Below are 22447 nucleotides of genomic sequence, written 5' to 3'. Positions count from 1 at the left end.
GAATGGACTTGACAGAATCCCAGCTGTTCTAGGCTGGGGGAGAGGGAGCCGTGGCTCAGGGCTGTTGGCACTGCATGGCTAACCTGAGGCATGGGCCACACCCCTGCCCTGCACATGAGCCGTGCACACAGCACGTGAACAGCAGAGCCTCAACTCTAAAACTTCTAAATAACCATAAAGGGAAGCCATGTGGGAACCATGTCCACATGGAATCATACCTCTAGGACCAAACTTCCACGTCGTTTTGGATTCCATCATGAGAAACGCTGAGAACGGTCTCATGTTACCTCAAACGATGTTCAGCGTGGGGATGTGAACAAGGCGTACAGCACCACAGAGGGCCGGGAAGGTGTTTGTCCAAGTCATTTCCCAGCTTGCTCTGTTGTTTCAGGGGCATTTGGCTACCTGGATAGATTTCCTAAGTGTTTAATAGTATGTCCAATGCTTGAAGCAATCAAATTTATTTTGCCTTTTGTCTGCCTCCTGCTTGCTGCCAACTATACTAGATGCCAATAAAATATACAATAGGACTACTTAGAAAAATTGATGTTTATTCAGCCCTCACTGTATTTTCACGGTACCTCAGGATGCAGGAGCTCCCCCAGGATGGCTGCATCTCCATTCTATGAGGAAGAACCTGAGGTTCAGAGAGTATAGGTGACACCCAGGGTCATGCAGATGGAAAGGGGGGAGCTATTTACTTCAGACCCTGAGTGCGTAGCCACCTGGTCTCTAGGACAAGTCACTGTGCTCTGCAAAGGCCCCGACCCAAGTGGCAGTGCTCAGACTCCAAGGCTTCTGCTGGTTTTGTGAACTTTGAATGCTCCCTGGAAGTCTGGTCTTCTAAGGACAGAATCTGTCCCTCCTCCCTCAGGCTAAGAGCCTTCATAGGCCCCTCTCCCCTTATCTATACCTATCATGTAACTTTTTAGTTTCTCCCCGAAGAGACAATGTGTATTTTCTCACCCCGACCTCAGGGTCAGCCATGTGGCTTGCTTTGGCAAATGGGTTGTTAAGATACCACTCAGCAGGGGCTTGAAATGTGCTGTGCACTGACCCTGCCTCTCCTCTCTGCCATCGACACCATAAGAAGTGCTCCTGGGTAACTGCTGCCCCTCCCCCGAGGTCCCAGAATTAACACACGTGGAGCAGCCAGAATCTGACCTGCAGGGAAGGAGCTGCACCAGCCACACTTGCAGCTCAAGCAGGACTGCCCGACCGAGCCCGGCCAAGACAGATGACCCCAGCCAACATGCAGTCACCTGAGCAGTCCATGCCCACAACTGTGTACCACCGAATTATTATGCAGCAATAACTGCTCCTGCACAAAACCTTAAGTGGCACTGCTTTGGGTGCAGGCAGCCCGTGGAAGGGAAACGGATACAGGGGTGAGTGTAGTCCCTGCTTGGCCGGAAGCTTCAATTGGCCAATGAGTGAGAACCTGTGTTTTCTTCAGTCCTTCTGTCTCCTAATCAGAGCTTTGCTCATAGCAGCCCACTCTATGGCAGCTGACAGAAACAACCCAGATCAGGCAAAACCCCCAGAGGGTTTCAGGACTCATTTTAGCCCTTTCTTAAAAGCTTTCCTGTGGGCAACAAGCGGCCCTCACCCCCACAAAGTTGCAGTGACCTGGTTCTCTCTGGGTGCCTGCCACTCTCAGCACCGAGGCACAGGGGGAGTGTCTGCACTCAGCAGGTCTCCCCCAGCTGCCACCTGCATTTGGAAATCTGAACATCCACTCTGCACTGTGCAGGAAGGGGAGGGTGACATCACGCCAGCCACCCGCAGGGCTGCTCCATCACAAACAGTAGCACACCTGGAAAAGGAACAGGCTCGCCTCTTCTCCATAGAGGACTTTGATTCCTAAAATTAATTCTCCCCATTGGCCTCTGATCTCCTCGCCTCTGTGCTCTCTGAGAAGGGCTCTTCCTAGAGCAGATCAGCCTCTCTCCCCTGGCAACTCCGTAGTCTCCAAGCTGCCCGCTCCCTCACTCCAGGTCAATTTTGGTTCATTCCCTAGCCGCAGTCTCCAGGGTTGTATTTCTCTGCTATGTCAAGACAACATTTGTTAAATTCTATACCTACTTAAAGGCAAATTTCTATCTGGTCCAGAATAAGCAATTCCATCAATGATAATTTAAGCTTAATGTGGTCAGCGAATAGCTAGTTTTTAAAGGTTACTGATTTTTTCATACAATTATAAATGTTATAAATTCAGAGGGATGTTAAGGATCATCCAGACCAGCACTTCTCTAAATTCCATGTGCACACCAATCACCTGGCTGGAGTGGGATGGGGAGCTCTTGCTAGAATTCAGGTTGCCTCGCTCGATCCAGGTGGGGCCTGAGATTCCGTATCAGCTCCTACAGCTCCCAAGTGATGTTGCTGCTGTGGGTCTGGGACCACATTTTAAAGAAGGAAACTGGAGTTTTAAAAGCTTCAGCAATGAAGCCGGGATTAGAACTTGTCTCATTCCCAGGCTGCAAGATACTCTAGCCTTGCGCTGTTCGATATGTTAGCCACAGGTGGCTACTTACATTTCAGTTGATTAATATTCAACACAAGTAAAAATTCAGTTCCTCAGTTGCACCAGGCACATTGTAAGCGCCCCACAGCCATATGCAACGTGTGGCTTCTAGATTGGGCAGCACAGGTACAGGCCATTTTTGTTATTTCAGAATATTCTATTAGATAGAGCTGCTCTAGCCTCTAAGATAAATAAATGAAAAAGCTTTGGTGAAAGTGTATCATGGTTTTTCCATTCTAAATCTTGGTGCCTGTTTAACACATTCCCCATGAATCATCACCGTCCAGGCCATCCCACATCTAACTTTTTCTTATCCAAGGAGAAAACCCAGGAAATCTGAGGTTGCCTGAAGACCAAGGGCACAGCCTCTGGTCCGTGCTGCTGAGGTGGCTGGGGGCCGGCAGGTGTCACACTGACCTTTCACTTGCTGCTCGGGTCCCCGAGTGTGGCTGGCGGCACTGGGCATGCTGACGTTGTTCCTGTGGATGTACTTGAGGAACACCTCCGCATTCCGCCGTGCCAGGGTGCAGGCCTGAGGGAGACAAGTGGGAAGCGCCTGCACATAAGTCCCAGACTAGCAGGTGCGTGGTACCCAAGACCCCGGAGAAGGGCTTGTGAAGCTAGGGGCGAGCAGAGCCCTGCAGCCACTCTGGCTCATGGACACCCCAGTCCCAGTGAGAGAGGCCCACCCTCTCATGGAGTAAAGAACTGCTTCCCGCGCCCCTCCCCTCTCCACCCCAGATAAAAGTCAGAAATCAGCCATCCCCGGCCAAGTGTAAGTTGAGTCAGTATTACTTTCCCTCTCAACCTCGTTTTCCTCTGCCCCCAGAAGGCCTCGTACATAAGCACTGGTGTAAGTCACTTTAACATTAGTTGAATTTAGACTTGAGAAAGCAAATTTGGGAAACAAACCTATTGACCATGCATCTCAAGTCTAAATGGATATTACCCACATTTAAAATTTTATTTGTCCATCAAATCAACCCTCACCTCAGTGACACTAATAAACTTCTCTACCTAAAGGTATAAGAGCTGTTATACTGGCCATGTAAGACCCACACTACCAGGGGTGGCAGAGAGGACAGGTGTGTGCCAGGTTGTTGTACCCCCAGAGGAGACTGAGGCCCTAAAAGGGCAGGAGTCATGAAGCAAGTCAAGGCTAGACTCTAGGTCCACTGACAGTGTTTCTAGTTTCTCTCAAGACCACAGATGTTCTGAATTTTTTTAAAAGGCAGTGTTTTTTTCCTGGTTGTAGAAGTAATACATGATAGTCCACTAATTTTTAATCCACAGTTATCAGAATTAAATGACCTTTAGACAAAACTGTACAATTTAAAAACCTTTGTACAGTTAACATCTTATTCTACAAATTACACAATATAAAATATTCTAAATGCTGCATTAGCAACAATGGCTTCTGAGAGCTCTGGTCAAAGACTGCTGGTGGGTCCGTCCAGAGGCCCACGAATTTAACAGCTGGAGGGTGGTCCAAAGCCAAGAAATCCCAAATAGTCAACTAATGCACACAGATGGAAAGCTCCATGTCCCGTCCACTGGGCACACACTCCCCACAGCAGCAGGCACTTTCTCAACTACAGGTGTAGGCACGTCAAAAACATCTAACCAGAACAGGGTTTTTTTTGTTTGTGTGTTTTTGTTTTTCCTTCTTAAAAAGAAGCACTTAATTTTATGAAGAGCTATCTTTATATCTCTATTTAAAATTTTTCATATGCTCTACTTAAGTTGTTTTGTTTTAAATTGTGTTTTATGACAGGGAAGACTTTTTAAATCATCTTAAGCCCCGTATAGAAGAATTTCTACTGAATCTCATGAGTAAGAGCTGATCACTAGGGGTTCTGATTGAATGCAGGTGCAGACACCAACTAGATGGGAGGAGGGACAAGGGAGGCCATTTAAAAAAAAAAGAATAAAAATAAAACTCAAAGAGGTGGTCCAGTAGAGAAAATTCCTAATAATAAAAAAAAAAGACAGTTAATTACAGAATTGTAGAAAGTCATTGGCAATATGTCAGGGTATAAAAATTCTCTATTGTACTTTCAGAAACCTGAGAGGAAGCAGAACATGAAAGCAAGACATCTGAGAGTAAATGGAGCCTTGAGATAAGTTTTAGCGCAGAAGACCCGTCCGAAGATCAAAGGCCGGAGGGAAGAGGGCTGGGAGGACTCCCACACACTGAGAGCCTGTTCAGAGCAGCCGGGGCTTCTCCCTGGGAAGCTAGAGCTCTATTAGGAACAAAGGAACAAAACGAGGCATTTCTCTCTTCATGCAGCAGACTACGCAGTGTTACTGTGATCAATAATTGATAACTTTTAAATTGATAAATAAATAAGATGTCTACAGTTCTTTTAATTCTTGCCCTAAATATTGTATTATCCATTTACAAAAGATTTACATTGTAATCTTTTTTATATTATTATTTGTATTTTAGTATTGTTTTATATCTAGGTTTATATATTTCAATTAAGAATATTTTAATAAACCAAACATAACTGAGGGAAAGTATGTATTTTTCTCAATTAACATCCATGGGATTTCAGGATATCTGAACCTGGCACCAGCAGTAATGGCATATCCTAACTGCCTAAGTATACAAAAAGTACTGAGAGAAAAAAGAAATATTTGAAGTGTGACTTTTAAAGTTAACCAGCCAATATCTTCTCTACAACTACTCCCTTTCAGATATGAAGCTAGAAAAACAGGAATATGGAAAGCCCTTGTGACGCAGTGTTTGTGAGAGTGGGGTGGGACAGAAAGAGAGAGGGAAGGAGGAAGAGGAGGAGGAGGGACAGGGGGAGAAAGGGAGAGAGAGATGGTAGATAGAAAAACAGCGTAAAGTCCCAGACCTTGGATGACAAAGTGCTCTGACCTTAAGAAAGGCCTCCTTTTGTTCCAGATGTTTACTGATGAGTGGAATGACGTGGTCGATCTCTGCTGCTGGCCCCAGTTTATCTCGTCCACCACACCAGTCCTCATCTCTCCGGTATTCCTGCTCTAAGCTCTCCAGGACACTACAGACCTAATGAATCGTGGGGGGAAAAAAGACTCAGTAAATTAATCAGTTGGGAAGTGTTTTGTGAGGACCTTTAAGAGAGAGAATGCTGCACAGATGCACACTTTTTTATTTTAAGTTCAGTTTGTAGACTGAGGGCAGGCAGTGCCCCTGGGGATCTGAGGGAAGGAGGCAGGGAGACCCAGCGTCTGGACCTTGGGAGACAGTCCAAGACTGAGATGTGGATTTTGGAATCATCTTCTGATAATCAATGGCTAAGACAGATTAGTACTTTTTGAGGATTAAAAAATATATATTATATTGCTATAACTTTATGATAACTCTGTGAATTAGGTAGTACAGGAAAATGAGGTTTGATGGAGATACTCAGGGTGCCCAACCATCTGAAATTGCCCTGCAGGAAGTAGTTTCAAGCAGAGGTAAAGAAGGAAGTTGCCTATATATTGTGTCTTATGGACCATAAATGAATGCTATCTTTCCCCTCCCCATGGAAAAATATCCCAGCAAAAATGTCTCAAGATGCTACCATATGGCAATGACATCTCCAGGCCTTCTATTACAAAATGTATATTTCCTTCAGAGGGATACAAATTTGGGTTAATCTCAAAGAAAGTTAAGGAGCTTTCTCAGTTCGGAAAGTGCAGAGGCCATGCTATTAAATACCTTATTAATGAACAAAAGGACAAAAGCTTCGAATGGAGCTTGGAGGGAAAGTTAGGAGACTAGGCAGCCGAGTGTCAGGGCCTAGGGAAGGATGTGGGAAATAGAACTCATGCTTCTGTGCTTCCCTTCAGCAGGCTTGGATCGCTTGCTTGGCTTTGGCAGCAGGCGCAAACGGCTATTATCCTTGGCCTCCTCGGACTGAGAAAGTCATCCTTTCTGATGAAGAGTGTGGCACTGGATGGGACATGTACTGAGTTATGAACTGAGCTGAAAGATGTCCCAGGCAGGACACCCTCATGGCCAACAGGCTTCCCAGGCGCGAGAGACCTGTCGCTGAACTCGAGCTGGCTCCCCCAGCACCACCCATCTCTGACTTGGCAAGGCAGGAACACATTCAGGATGCTCACACCTGAGAGAAAACATTATATGTTCAAAAACTCTAAGAAAAAAGAGTACTTGACACCTGTCCTGTGATAGTATTGGACTTAAAACCAATCAGTTTGAAAGCTGAAAAGATTATAAAGCATAAATCCTTTAGTTTAATAGGCAGAGAAACAGATTTCTTGAGAGATAAAGTGACCTTTAGCAACATTAGTTCAGGGTTAAATTTCCTGATTCTTAATCTAGTGCTCTGACCTCTTTAGTACCTTGATACATCTCAAATTAAAATTTGTGTATGATAGTAGAGAGGGATTAGCCTCATTTTATATGAATATTCAGTTGTCCAGAATCATCTGTTTAAAACCAAAGGACTTGTATGCATGCATATGACAAAACCAATCGACATAGACAGTGGGGGGTGGGGGTGAGGGCTTGTGCTTGGGGTCGGGGTGGTAGGGGAGAGGTCAATGGGGAGGAAAAGGAGACTCATGTAATACTTTAAACAATAAAGAATTTTAAAAAGACTTTATTAAATTAATTCTTTGTGCAAAATTAACTGACTATATAGTTGTGGGTCTACTCCTGGAACCTCTATTCTGTTCCATGGAGTCTATCCTTACACCCAGCACCATTCTGCTTGATCACTGCAGCTTTAGGGCAAGTCTCACGATCAGCTGGTGTAACTCCTTCAACTTTGCTCTTCCTTTTCAAAGTTGTTATGGCTACTCTAGGTTCTTTGCATTTCCATGTATGTAAATCTTAGAATCAGCATACCAATTTTTATCAAAAAGCTTGCTGGGATCTGATTGGGACTATGTTGAATTTATAGGAAGCTCTTTTTTTTTTTCTTAAATATATTTTATTGATTTTTTACAGAGAGGAAGGAAGAGAGATAGAGAGTTAGAAACATCGATGAGAGAGAAACATCGATCAGCTGCCTCCTGCACATCTCCTACTGGGGATGTGTCCGCAACCCAGGTACATGCCCCTGACCAGAATCGAACCCGGGACCCTTCAGTCCGCAGGCCGACGCTCTATCCACCGAGCCCAACCAGTTTTGGCTGGGGAAGCTCTTTATCGTCTTTGCTGCTCCCACTTCTGAAGGCATCATCTCTCTGAAGCAACAGAAGGCAGGACTGAGACCGAAACACTGGCTGCAGGGCCCTCTCACAGACAGGCTGCCTTTGCTCCTCGACACTTCCCCATGGCCACCCAGAAGAGAACGTTTCTCTGATCTATTTCTCCTAGGGAGCACTTGGAATGAGGGAAAGTATTTTACATGGAATAAAATTACTTCTGTTTGAAACCTCTATTTCATAGAAAGAATTCCCTAACAGCACCCAAATCATTCAAAAATCCTCTTAGCTCTTGTGCATATTGCTGAACAGATGTAGTGGTAATGGGTCTGCATCTTTATGACCCTGCCTTTTCTCCCACAGCGACACCATCCTGCCAGTAGGCTCATAGCTCTCAATGACAGGGAGCCTTGTTTCCCCCATTAGACTGGGAGCCCTGTGAGTAACAGAACTTTATGTTTTCAAGCAGCGCATGGTGCCTGATTGTGGTAGATGAGATTACGTTCAGCAAATTGTCCTTTTCCAACTTTCATGGGAGGTACATATTTCTCTGCGTTATTGATGTTGGCTTGGCCATATGACTTGTTTTGGCCAAAAGGATGCTAGAGAATGTGACATAAGCAGAGACTTGAAGGGCACTTTCATAGAAGATTTGGGGCTCTTGCACTTCTGCCTTTTGCCCTAAATGTGTCCCAAGTAGCTGCTGGGCAAGGAGGATAAGAGACATGGGAACAGATCTAGTCCCAGTCTGCAGCTTGGAGCCAGCTCCACCAAGCTCAGCCAAGACCAGCTGAGCTCCAGATACTTATGCAAAAGAAATGAATGCTTATTGTTTTATACAACAGAATTTTGGGGTGATTTGTTACACAGCATTATTGTGGCAATAGCGGACTAATATTCCACTCCAATCTAGCATTTCTATTTCAACAGCTAGATCCAAGGAGTCTGAGAAATTTATAGAAGCAAATCACACGGTCCACTTCTCTAAATGGAAAGCATTATAAGGAAGCCACAAATCATTTTCCTCATCTCAAAGGTTAGTACTGAGAGGACTGGCTTCTTGCTGTGGTAGGTACCGCAGATTGGCAGTGTGAGGCAGAAAACAATCCTGTGTCACTCTCAGCCTCACACATCCCCCAGCCCTTTCCCTCACCTGCTCAGAGGTTTTGTAAAAGGCCACAGAGGCATTGACCAGTTTCAGCCGGTCTTCCATCTTCAGCATGAGCTGCTGCCAGTGGAGGGCCACCTTCTCCGCACATTCCCGGATGGCGTCTGCGTCATAGTGGCCGGCCTGCAGCAGCGCCTCAGCTTTCTGCTGCACCTGCAGGGCGCTCTGGTGCGTCTTCTGCAAGGAAGTGGCATGAAAGAGGGACTGGGCACAAGGGGAGGAGAGAAAGGTCCGTGGGAACGACCCAGGCGTGGTATGGGAGGGGGTGGAGTGAGGCGTGAGTGGAAAGATGCAGAGAAGTTAAAGAGCTTTAAATGACTGATTCAAACATTTTGTCACGATGACAATTACATCATTGTTCAAAGCATATTTTAAAAAAAGAAAATCATACATTTTCATTAACTAACTGCTCAGGTCCCTAACTCCTGTCCCTGCTCCTTTCTCTTCTACTTGCATCACTCTGGGTCTTAAAGACATTTCAGTGTCTGAATCGGAGAAACAACAGTTGTGCATAAATCTGCTCTCTGATGGGCTCATACGTTAAAGTTCCTTTTCAAACCTAATCACAAAATTGTTCATCATAATGCATCCCATTTTACAGATCAAATAAACACAGCTCAAAAAATTCCCCATGTAACAGAAATCTGAGCCAACATGCAAACATGTTAAACAGTAACATCAGCTGAAAGGGATTGCAGTAGAAGGAATAAATTTGGCAGATTAATAAAGCAGAAGAGTAGCATCTCACACCATCCCCTAGCAACCTCACCAAGGGAACTGAGCAGTACAGTAGACAATTCAGCTCCACACATAATCCTCACATTACTGCATTATGTGTGTTTGCCTTTAGGACAATATATATAGTAGAAGAACATAAACGTTCTTATTCAGGCTCAATGTGGTTTGCATTCTCTGAGTTTACATGTAACTGTAGGAGGTGGGGAGACCAGGCTGGAGGACTGGGTGGCCTCAACTGCTGGGATGATTTCAACCCAATGGCGCAGTAGGAATTTGGCTTTTGCAATTTTATGAAAGTGTGGCTCAGCTGGCAGTGAAAATGATCAGCTAGAGGCCGGGTAACTGACTCTGGGATTATTTCTGCCCTTCTTCTTGGGCAGCAGTGCGAGGACAGCCCCTAAGAGCACATCCTTTCTGCACTCCCTGTGTGTGAGGACAACCTCCCTCCTTTTCACCTCCACTCCCCCTTCACCTCATCCCACACGGCAACCCACACAGCGCTATTCATTTTTCTAGTCTATCAACCACCTCCTGGCTTCCCTTCCCTGTCTCTGAAATCTGTACCCAGTGTTAGCTCTGTCAGCACCACCTCCTCTAGCAGCCTAGACGCCCTTATTCCCTTGCTTTGCCACCGAGCCATCCTTCAAGCCTGATGACCACATCAGCACTTGGGTTCCTAATTGCTGGACGCAGCTGGAAAAAGTAAACTAAAGGGCTGAAATGACCCGCTATAAATCCATGGTTTCTTTCTCTGTTTTACTTATTGGCAGCATTTTCTTTTCCTGTCTCCTAAATGTGGAGGTGCCCCAAGGCCCAGCCTCTTTTTTTTCTTTCTTTTTTTTTTTTTTTTACTTCTGCAGAGCTCTTATCTTTTTCCTTGATTTCCATTTCTCCTCTTTGTAAACAACTCCCCAGCCTACATCTCTCACCTCAACACCTGACCCCTTATCTTTGTCTTTGGATCTGAGGGGAAGCTGCCTACCACACCTCTCACCCAGGTCAGTAGCACAGATTCAGTGGATCTATCTGTCGGCTCATGTTAGTTAGTCGCCTACAAAGATGCATTCTCAGTGAAGCAGTGAAAGATCTTTCTAGAGAGAGGAGGACCCCTCACCAATAAATGGGGATGTTTTTACTGTCCTGTCAGCCTCCACCTTCCTCTGAGACATCTCCTTGAGTTCCACATCTAAACTAAACTCCTTCTTCCTCTAAAACAGTCCTCTCAGGGCATGTTCCAATTCTGCGGACGGTGCCCTCCTCTCTGCCACCTAACATCACAATCTCATCACCACCTTGTCTGCTGTTCCTCACCCCGAATCCCAGTCCAGCCCTCACCACCTCCTAACTAGATTGCTGTGCTGGTCACCCACCTAGTCATCTTGCCTTCCATGTCTACTCCGTTCAACCCATCCCTTGCATTGCTGACAGATTCGTGTTTTGTAGTAGGAAGTGCTTGGATTAAGTGATTTCTGATGTCCTTTTCAGCACTAAAACTTGAATTTTATGCTATAAACCTCTCTTCCTTCTTTCAATTCAAATGTCTTCAGTAGTTCCCTCATTGCTAGAAAATTAAGCCCAAGCTTTAGACCATGTCATTTATTTATTTTTTATTGATTTCAGAAAGAAAGGGAGAGGGAGAGATAAATGGAAACATCAATGATGAGAGAGAATTATTGATTGGCTGCCTCTTCACGCCCCCTACTGGGGATCGAGCCTGCAACCTATGTGCCCTTGACCGGAATCGAACCCGGGACCCTTCAGTCCATAGGCTGACACCCTATCCACTGAGCCAAACCAGCTAGGGCGACCAAGTCATTTAAAGCTTCAAAATGTGGTCCTAATAACTTCCATGCCATTATCACCTCCTATTTCCTTACAAACACGCTTTGAAAACACACCATACCCTTTTTGTTTTTGCTGTCTTCAGTCTTCCTGCCTGTAATGAACACCCCTTAGCCTCTCCCCATCTATGTTCCTGTCACCCTTTGACACTCCTCTGACCTCCTTCAAAGTGGCCTTTCCAGACAGCCTGAGCGTCACCAAAACTACCCTCTTCTGAACTATATCACTTGTCCAACCCTTGGCTCATTTTCCTTACTTATTCTGTGGAACTCTCAGGCAAGGACTATTTAAAAACTCACTTGAATAGCTGTCATTTAACCAGGCGTGTACTCTGTGCTAGGCACTGTGCTTATGCATGTGCTTTCCTAGTTCTCATGACACCACCCAGGTAAATATTACTATTCCCTTTTCACAGAGTAAGAAACTAAGGCTCAGGCTGGTTAAATGACTTGCCCAAAACTGTACAACCAAGGAAGTTATAAAACCAGAAATAAGATTCAGGTCTGATCTATTCCCAAACCTATGTCCTTTCCACTATATCACATCACATCTTGAGCAATCGGAATGGTATCTACATCTACAGTGTCTCATTTAGAGGAAGGGCCCACCAAGTCATTTAGCAATTATGATAATTATCTGGCCTCCCCTCAGTATATGAAACCAGCATATAATTGTCATCATGAACCTGTTATTATGTCTTTTTCTCTGACAGAGGAGGAATAACTTTAATTTTCCTGTAATTTATGCTATGTAATAAATCCTCTTGTTTATCCTAAAATTCATTATCATCTAATAGTCCTGGGAACCCTTTCCTCCTGTAATTTCCAAAATGATAAACTCTTATGTACATGACATATGACAACCCTTTGCATTGCTAGGTCTGAGTAATTATTTTGCTTTTATTTCTTCTTATCTAATCCTATTGATTGCTATATCTTTAAGACATGGATTATCAAAGATGTTAATATTTAGTAGCAGAACATGGAAGAAAATGGAACCATATCAACTGAGTTTATTAACCAGTTAGAACTACTGGATCACTATTACTTAACTCAGTCTACCATAATGCTTAAGCTTGACATGTGTAAGAGGATTTAAAATAAAAATGGAATTTAAAATCAAGTTTTTCTCTATGGTGTTCACAGTCTTTGAAAGCACATCAGCCACACATCTTGGATACTATCACACAATAATCCAGGTTTGCTGATAAAACTATGCTTCTGTATGCACTGTCTACTACTCTCTGTTCTGAATGGCTCTGGGGAGTGTTCCTGAAACCAAGGCCACTTCAGGTAAAAATTCTGACCTCCTTTTGTGGGACCAAAACCTTCAAACTGATGAGGCCACCCAGGCGAGGGTGAGCAAATTCTGGTTTGCCCAGGATAGTTCTGTATATGCCTGTTTTCTGGCTTAGTTATAAATATTTCCCTCCTTCACTCTTAAAAATGTCTCTATTTTAGCAATAAATTACTAAATGGTCACCCTACCTACAGCTATTTTATTTTCCTTTCTGGAATCCAGGGTTCCTTCTGAGGCCCAAGAAGTCAAATTATGCTCCCTATCAGCAATCATTGTAAAGGCTTCCGGTAACACCAACAGAATGGGTTAAGCCAAACCAGACTAGTTAGATCTGCTTTCAAAGTGCTTAAATCATCCATGGTATAGTCCCCCCATGCAGAACCCGCTGTACTACTAAACGGACATGTTTAGAGAGAAGCACAAGGCCACCTGAAGGAGGAGTGTACTTTGAAATTCTGGTTCTGTTCTCATCGTTATTCTAGCCATGCTACAGACCCTGCCTATCCTGCATCCCCAAGATCTTCCAGAAATCCTATCTGCTCTGCCATGTCCTCCTGAAACCATAGGCAAACTCTACAAGGGCCTCTAGCTCAACATCAATTCCAAGAACATCTGAACAAGTTGCACCCAAGCAATTAAGAGACATCTATGCTTAGTGAGCCTTCCTTCTGTAAGGATGCAACGGCATCTACCACCAATTAGCACATGATGTGTATGCAAGTCATGACAGAGTTAGTCATTTAGATAGCATTGCAAATGCTTTTACCCCCTATTTTCCACTAGCTCATTGAGATGCTCAAGTGTGTCATGACATTCGGTTTTACTTTCCCAACATCTGATTAAGGGACTTAAAATTGAATTACCTGCCAGGCACGTAAACCTTCACATGCAATATAAACAAGGAGGAGGTATGGCCAAGAGCCATTTGCTCCTGCCCAGCATCCCTCCCAGCCTGATGGCATTCCTCCGGTCTGACTGGCAAACCTTCGTTCTCCACACTGCTCCTCTCCCCAGGCCTTATCTACTGGGTGCCTGATTCTTAACTGAATCCCCAGTCCTGACTTTTTCTTTAAGGTAAATAGTTCCCAGCCTCTCATGTGTGGGCATGCCAGTAAAATGCCACAGAGACAGCTAGCGATAATAAAACTTCTCTCTTCTGGTTAGTTCTTCCCTAGAAAATTATTTGTGCCCATACGGTGTGGGTAATATACAGTATATTTTACAATCTTAAATCCCAAACAGTATCCTAGTTCTAGCAGCTGTTCCTGAGAATATATCAGAAATCTTATAGAAACATGCCATTCATGTTCATGCTATTTTTACACGTATAAGATGGTTTTTAGAAAATTAAATGGTTGAAATAAATCAACCACTAGTTTAAAAATGAGTAGCAATCAACTGGATTACTGTATTAACCATATACTTATTGGCATGAACAGTTAAAATTGTATCACTGTAGTAGAAAATTCTTAGTAACAATAATTTTTTGTAGAAGATAACACTTTGCATTTGTAACACACTCAGAAGTGGGTCAAAATTTATGCTGAACCATAAGTAATGAATGTCTTTGACGTTTTCCTTCTTTATCTCTTTTCCCATTGGTATTGAGCTTATTTTATTTTAATATCATTCCCATGTCTCATTTCCTACCATTTTCCCTAACACCACACTAAAGCAATCAGCTCAAGTCTCTTTGGGAAGGATAATGTTCCAGCAGAAAAGATCATTAAAGGTATTATTTAAAGCAAGATAAGACTTATATTAGATGATCATAAGTGGAGTTTTATTTTAAAGCAGCTTCACTGAACAACTACTCTCAGTGGAGCAAACCATCCAGCGCTGTCTGCTCCTGTGATCGCTGTTCTTGTAAAAAGGCCGAATCTGACAATGGAATCAACCTTACATGTAAACTAAGCGTTTAACACGGAATCCTAATTTACTAATGACGCTTTCACTTGTTCATCCTCAATTCTGTGTGACCTTTACATTTCTCACATGGTGCATAGTCCACAAGGAATAAAAAACTCAACGCACCAGGGGGCTTGAAGGTTAAAGGTACCAATTAGAAAGAAAGCAAATCCATGTTTGTAGTGTGAATACTTGAGTTCGAAAACCAGGTCTCCTTGGGAGGGTTAGGGGGCGTAAATCCTGCATTGGCTTCTCCATCAATTCCTGGAGAGTAGGGAGACACCCTGGACCATTTACTAGGAACAGTGAGGGCTTCGTTACATAAAGGGACACCCACATATGAGAAATTGTCCCACTTGAACCACAGAACAGAAGGGAGGGGAGGGCGGTGCAGCCAGATGTGGGTGTTACCTCGATGGCCAGTTGGAATTGCTCGTGCTCCCGCTGCAGCTGCTCTGCTTCAGACAAGGAGCTGGCGTTGACCAGGCTGGCGTTCAGCATCGACTCCCCATTGCGGATCCATCCCAGGACCTAGGGAGTCGGACAGGAGCACAGGTGAACGGCCTTCGCAACTTCCCCAGAGCTGTGGCCTCTGATGGTCCCTTCAGTCAGAGAGCTCACTATCTGCCACCCACAGGATGGGTCTGGATAATTAAGTTGGTCATCTTCCTAATCTTACCTTAAGGACCAACCTCATTCCCAGCTTCATATATCCTTTCCTACCTTTATCATGTCTCTGTCCTGATTTTCTCACCCACTTAATTTAAACATTACTTTATCTGACTGCATTGTATGTCCATTTCTGAAGTTCCTCCTGGAACACAAAATGGTATAAATAAACTCCCTCTGTTGGTACCCTTTTCTTTTTTAAAGGCCCATTTTAAATGGTAATAACGTCTTGAAATCTACCAACCTAGTCACTCCCATTAGAAAGGACCTCTTGGTCACCTAGCACAGCCGTACCATTTGGCACATACCACCTTTGTGGCACTCACCTCAGGCTGCCTTTGGTCAATTATTCCAACCTATGTTTCAATTCTCCCCTTAAAAGGTCAACTTCCAGAAGAGCAGAGTATTCTATTAGTCACATTTTCATCTCGTATAGTGCCCAGCACAGTATCCAGCATATGATGGGTATGCAGTAAAGTTTCTGAAAGAGTGAGGGATTACCTATGGCGAACACCCAGGTCACACCTAAGGAGTGGGTCCAACCTCCCATGCCTTGCAAAATAGCCAAGGCAGACGGGCTTGAGCTTTGGCAGATAAGCAACCCAAAGGAGGGAGGAGGAAGGAGGAGAAAGAAAACAAGCAAAATAGTGTAAATAATCCATAATGGGAACATTAGAAAAAGGGAGAGTAAGTTATAATTGATTTAGAGGCTAGGACTCAGCTGAGTAAAACTTCTAGGTGACCTTAATTAGTCCTCAGCAAGGGAATATTAGCGTAGAAGGAGAAACACCTGACACCGTCTAGAACAGTGGTTCTCAACCTGTGGGTCGCGACCCCTTTGGGGGTCGAACCACCCTTTCACAGGGGTCACCTAAATACATCCTGCATATCAGATATTTACATTATGATTCATAACAGTAGCAACATTACAGTTATGAAGTAGCAATGAAAATAATTTTATGGTTGGGAGTTACCACAACATGAGGAACTATATTAAAGGGTCATTGCATTAGGAAGGTTGAGAACCACTGGTCTAGACAGTCCTAGGTGAAATGGGCATGTGCAATTATCCAGCTGATAGTGTTAGCGCGAATAATCAACCTGGAAGAATCAGGCCTTGAAAATCTACCTGTGTCTGGTCACCAGCGAATTGCCAAATGTTTTCTTTATTAGGAAATCTGAGAGTTTTATTGGAGAAAAAATTCTTTTGAAATGTCAAAATCAGTAAATACCACATATCTGTCACTTCCACACAAACAGAAGTCACCACAATCTGTTTCAGAATATTACTTTCTCCTCTCAACTTCTTCATGTTAAACAATTAGAAAAATACTCAGCCTGGTTTCCTAGGCCATAACCCTCATAGACATTTTGCCAATGTCCTCCTCGGGCAGACAATGACTGGTGCCATATCATGCATGGATAACACGGGGGCAGACATCCCGCTGAAGCAGGGCTCTCTGGATTGAGATGTTAATTCATGGCCGGTCTGGAAGATTGTGGATGAGGTACAACTATTGTACAGCAAATAGCTGCAGGAAATAACTGCTCAGAGTGTATGTGTGAAATCTCTGATGCCACTGGTGTACTATGGCTGCCAGGCTCGAGGGGCGAATGACTTCCGAAAGCTGCCTGTAAGTTTGGGTGGAGGCATACACGGATTGTGTGCTCCAAATGCTTCATCTTTTTGCAAAATGGAGCTCTCAATGTTCATTTCTGCCATGATTCATTGCGTTTTGCTTGGTTCAAGATTCATCTGAGGGTGTCAGAGAAACATTTTCTCCACATACATCACAAATCAATGCTTGAGGGGCAATGTGATTCCCTCTGGGCCTCCTGAGGGTTCCTCTCCAGTCTTAGCCAACTGAAACATCAGCTGTAGCTGTGGTTGTGGGATCCCCATTTACCAGCTTTTCCATTTAGAAATATTGTGGTCTCCAGCCTTTACCTCTTTCATTAAATCATGCCATATCTTTGACATCCTTGCTCACTTTGATTTCCCAAACACTGTTTATAAAGGCATGCAGGACTTTAAAGTGGGAGACTTGATTTTAGGAAGATAAAAAAATGCATGGCAGTTTATATCCATCCTCAGGTTCGGTCAGGGTGAGACTGATCCCTATGATTGAGTTAGTCCTAGAAGCAGAACTGAGACAGTATAGAAAGAGCACAAAATCTGAAGTCAGCACACCTGGCTTTGTTACTAACCCTCTGAGTCTCAGTTTTCTCATTTGTAAGGTTAGGATAGCAGTATCGTCACCCTCTGTAATCAGGGTTGATGCAACATAGCAGGATAATAGTGATGGTGATCATTTTTAGTTCTGGAGCAAAGCTAGGTAATGCTATGATTCTTCATTTGTACCTCTCACAATGAGAAGAGAGAAAGTCTGGGAATATTAATTTTTGTCCCAGTATTTGTAGTATTTATCGGCGTATTCTGGGCCTCCTGATGTTAGGTAGGTATCTTAGCTATTTTGTTATCATCATTCTTTGTACTCTGATTAATGACAATACTTGTTGGTGTAATTCTCTATTACTATAGTCCTTAGTGTTCCTGGTTCACAAGGTTGGTTATTTACTCTTCGGTGAGCATCCAAATGAGTACAAGGTAGTAGAAGAAATATTATAATAAAAATGAGAAAGTGTTGGTTCTACCAATCTTGAGCTGTGTGAGTTTGAAAACATTTCATCTTTCTGAGGCTCAGTTTTCTTTCCTGTAAAATGGTAACCCCTTGCTTGCTTAAGTCACAGGGCAAATATGAAATAAAATAATTAATGTGAAAGTACTTTGCCAACCATAACATATAATCCATCAAGTGAACATTTTATGCTGATCAATCACTGAGGCAACAGTCTACCTATAGATTAGATGATCTTTGAAGGTCACTTTGAGCCCTATCATTCCATACTTCTTTCAACATTCTGGGACTGCCCCTATAACCATAGTGTCCCAGAGAACTTAGCTTCCAGAAATGAGGGATTGAAAGAGTATGGATGCTTGGGGGCTCAGTCAGAGCTGAGAGAGGGGACAGAAATGGAGATCTATTGCTTCCTCAGGCCAAGAAAGCTCAGCTAACTGGGTTAGGAGACTTGTTTAGTTAACTGGATGTGGATGTCCACAAACGAGGAAGCCATCCAAGCTGGGCAGGTGGACCCTGCCACCACGTGGGCTGAGGAAGCTGCAGGTACATGGCTGTGTTCTCTAGGTCATGATGACAATAAGTCTGTGAGGTTGCACTCAAAGCCATTGACTCCGAGGTCTGCGACTGCAGATATCATCACGAGACACAGCCACTTCTGAAACCCCAGCCACAGGGAAACCATCAGTCCCTCAGATGGTAACTGGGAGCCTCTCATACTTTCAATGTTTCTTAGTCCTAAAGATTCACGATGTTTGAGACTGTATGGGTTCATCCATCATGATTTTATAGGCCATGACCATGTGCCTTCTTCATTATCGCCACTTTGAGAGAAATGGATATTGGTTGCCTCTTTTTTGGATTTATTCCAACTCTTTTCTAAGTTCGACGTATAGTGAACCCAATTGAACACAATATTCTCAACAGGAATATGAGAACAGGATAATATTTTTCTCCTTTGTTTTGAATGTCCATCTTGACAGTATGCAAATTTTGGCCAGTATTTGCCCCACAGGGCAGATCTAAGTCAGTATCTTTAGTAGACAAATACATGTGGTTTCTTTCCCCAATTGCTTAGAACCCCCAAATCTTATAAATCAATTTTGGCCTATTTTCTGCTAAATGCACTGCTCTTTAGGAATACATATGGAAATTCATTTAGTTTTATGCCCATTAAATGGGCTATTCAAATCTTCCTGAATTATCTAATAAATGTGAGGTCATCCTTACCAGAGTAGCAATTTTCCTGGAAAGCAATCAGAGCATTCTGTGGGGTCTGGAGAAAAATCTGAATGACTTTTCTAGAAGAAAGGGGGCATCTGGGTGGTCTGGGGCCCTGGACCATGGGCTGTAATCAGGAAAGTGGTTTCCCTTTAAGACTCAACATCTTTCTGGAGGTATTCGGGCCATTTATCTTACATACGAAGTCCTAGGTAACCCCTTAAGAAAAAAATCAGTTGCATTAGCCAATTTCCTTTGTCCTGAACACTTGAAAATAATTTTCAGTCTAATGTCTGTGGCATCGTCCCCCTCAAAGCTTCAGTTTCATGTAACTGTGACGTAACAACACTTAAGGTTATGATGGCCACATCTCAACCTTTCTTCTCTGAGAGCTCAACGACAGAGCGGTATAATAACACATTGTTGTCCTCTCCCTTTCTGTCCCCATTGATGGCATTTCCATTAAATGTCCTTTTCCTTTTATTCTTTTCTTTTTTTGAGAGTATATTCAAAAGAAAACTCTCAAGCTGGTGTCTAAATGTAGCCCCGTTGATCAATACTGACATCTAAATTAACTCTCTCTTTCCAAGTGTTGACAGCTTCCGAATCAATATTTCCTGCTCCACCAACTTCCATCAAACGCAAATGCCTGCCCTGAACAGGACCAGACAACTCTCTAGAGAAAGAGCCTTGCCTAGACAAGTAAAATAAGTCTGTCTAATGAGGCATGGTGTCTGGACCGAACAGCAGTCCCTGGTCACCCACAAGGCCGCTGTCCTTTGCAAAGGCCCCCACAGTTTCCCTAAATTCTGATGCGAGCAATCCAGCCCCATCTGGAACTCCAGCCCCACTGTGTGTCATTCTGAGCATGGCGGGAGACGGGGTTTCCTCAGCCCCATAGGAGGGTTCTGCTTTGGTTCTCCAACTCATACAATACTGAATGCAAATGTATACAGACATTCGTCAAGCCTGAATTATTCATAGATAGATGTTTCACTTTCCCATTTGACAAACTGTGTTATCATCGTCCCAGCTCCCCATTCTACACAGGATGTATACTTGGAGGATGAACATTCATTTCCATTTTCGTATCAGTCACAAAAAAACATAATTAGGGTGTCGGCTCTACCCTATTAATGCTGGAGCAAAACAATAAATAAGTGAAAAACCAGGAACAAAAGCAAAAGTAGATTCATTTTAAAGTCAAATAGAAATAATTTTCATCTGCTCTGTTTTGTTCGGATGATCGTCCCTGCCACCGTCCACTGACAGGGATAACAGCATGCAGAGCAGAGGACCCCATGACCTCTGGAGCCCGCTGAGTGAGTGGGCAGGTGCCACCTCGCTGCCAGCTGTAAATCACACCTGTGGCGGGCGATTTAGTGTAATGCTGCTGCGGCCAAGAAAACCCAGACTGCATGCTGCTGCAGGGCTTCTTTCTCTTTCCCCAGAAACCCCAGGGTGGGCGTGGGGTCTTGCAGAGGCATATTGTAGGGCCCTGGATTTAGGAGGCCTGGGTGCAAGTTTTAGCTTGAGTTGGTCAAGAGGCCCCAGGAGCACTAATCCTATGGTACCTCAGTTTCCTCATTTGTGAAGTAAACATACACCACTTCCCCCCAAGGCTTGTTCACCTATAATGAGATCACGAATGAAAAAATACTTCTCATTTGAAAGAAAGTACTATCATTACTGCCAAGAGTGTCTGATTTGTATTCTCCTCACTGCTCTGGGCCTGCCGGGATTCCCACCATGTCCCCGTGAATAACATTTCTCTCCAGAGAGCCACGCAGGTTCCCAGTGCAACTACGCGGAAAACGACCTGGATGGTAGCACTGTGATCTGGTCTTGCCTGGGGCTCAGTGGGGAATCTTTAGCACAGCATGTGTGGGCTCTGGCTGAGCACTGACTGGGGGAGAAGGGGAGCACAGAAGATACTTTTGTCCATTTTAATAAATAACAATGTTATAACTAAGGAATATAGCAAGGACTACCCTGACTCCAAGGGACCAAGCAATCATTAAATCAAATATGATGTTTCTGTTCCCTGGGGTACATTAATAGATTTAAATCTAAAACCTCTAGCAGTCAGTGTACATAAGGGTAAAATATGTAGTATTTTTTAAATGTGCCATTGGTCACTATATGTCCCTAGAGATTCCTAGAGACCTGGGTATGTCCTTAGAAAAATGGCTAGTATCATATCTCATATAGATAAGGACCCTTTTTCCTTTTTAAAATTGACTTTATTGTGGTAAGAAAATGTTATCGGAACCACACTGAAAAGAATGATGGCAACTGCTACCACGTATTGACTATCAGCTATGTGACAGGGACTACACTAGGCACACAGAGGCCCCAAATTAATCAACCTAGCTCTAAAGGCTCCATATACTTATCAATAAAGGATTTCTATTTCCCATGAACTGTATGCCAGGATTGGGGATGCAAAGGAAGAGAAAAACCTTCAGTGACTGAGGGCAACTCAGGAATGCTCTCTTTAGATTGTTATGAAAGAGGAATCATGCATTTCTTGTTTGGGCCACTGGACCCTTAGACCTGCTTGTCAGATCCAATAGATGGCAGCCAAGCTTTCAGAAGCTAATATAACCATTCCTTCACATATCTATTTCTGAGTTCTGGTTACACCTGTGGCTCTGTCTGCCTCACTCCATACGAGGAGCAGGTCCAGCCCCGTTGGGAAGCCCGGGTGGGAAGCCTGAGTGGAAGGTGGAGGAGCCAGGCTCACCTGCTTGACCTCAGCCTGGAGGTGCCGCAGTTGGAGGCACTGCTCGAGCCGCTTATGCGTCTGCTCCGCATTGAGCTCCAGCTCATGCTGCTTCTCGTGGAGGAACTCCAGTAGCTCTTGCACCTGAGCTGCCAGATCAATGTCTTTCTCACAGATTAACTCAATTCCTGATTTTAAAAAATAAACAATTAAAAGCCAGGTAGTACCATAAAGATTACATTTCATTCAATATTCATATGAAAGCTGGAATTCAGAAATGGCCATTATCAGCACCCTCCCAACTACTATGCATCCGTCTGTGAAATTGGACAGACGGCCATAAAGGGCTTTGTCTGGGATGCTCCCACATGGCATCTCTTTTGGGTTAACTGGTCCTTTGCCTGGGACTATTCAACAGATGGGCAGCTCCTTATATCGACTGGTATTATAGAGAGCTGGTTCTCTGGAAGTCCATCCCCAGACAAGACAGCACCCAGCAGTCTCTGAGGGGGGATTTGCCAACACCCAGAGTATTCACAAGCCAGCCTCTGGATGGTAAA

At 43.9% G+C, this 22447-nt stretch overlaps 1 protein-coding gene across 1 annotated transcript in view; it reads right to left on the bottom strand.

Moving 5' to 3' along the window:
* The window catches only part of LOC102754027 (kalirin-like), a 131497-nt gene that overhangs the window by 71672 nt on the left and 37378 nt on the right, over window positions 1-22447 (bottom strand). Inside the window, exons 5-9 of the mRNA XM_006775021.2 lie at window positions 21909-22075; window positions 15045-15164; window positions 8832-9050; window positions 5415-5564; window positions 2945-3059 (exon numbers count right to left, since the gene is read on the bottom strand). Coding sequence (XP_006775084.1) covers window positions 2945-3059; window positions 5415-5564; window positions 8832-9050; window positions 15045-15164; window positions 21909-22075 — 771 coding nt within the window. The remainder of the gene's footprint in view (window positions 1-2944; window positions 3060-5414; window positions 5565-8831; window positions 9051-15044; window positions 15165-21908; window positions 22076-22447) is intronic.

Source organism: Myotis davidii, unplaced genomic scaffold, assembly GCF_000327345.1.
Source record: "Myotis davidii unplaced genomic scaffold, ASM32734v1 scaffold9, whole genome shotgun sequence".
Taxonomy (NCBI): Eukaryota; Metazoa; Chordata; class Mammalia; order Chiroptera; family Vespertilionidae; genus Myotis; species Myotis davidii.
The sequence above is the reverse complement of the archived record's forward strand: the minus strand, read 5'-3'. Positions and strand labels throughout refer to the sequence as shown.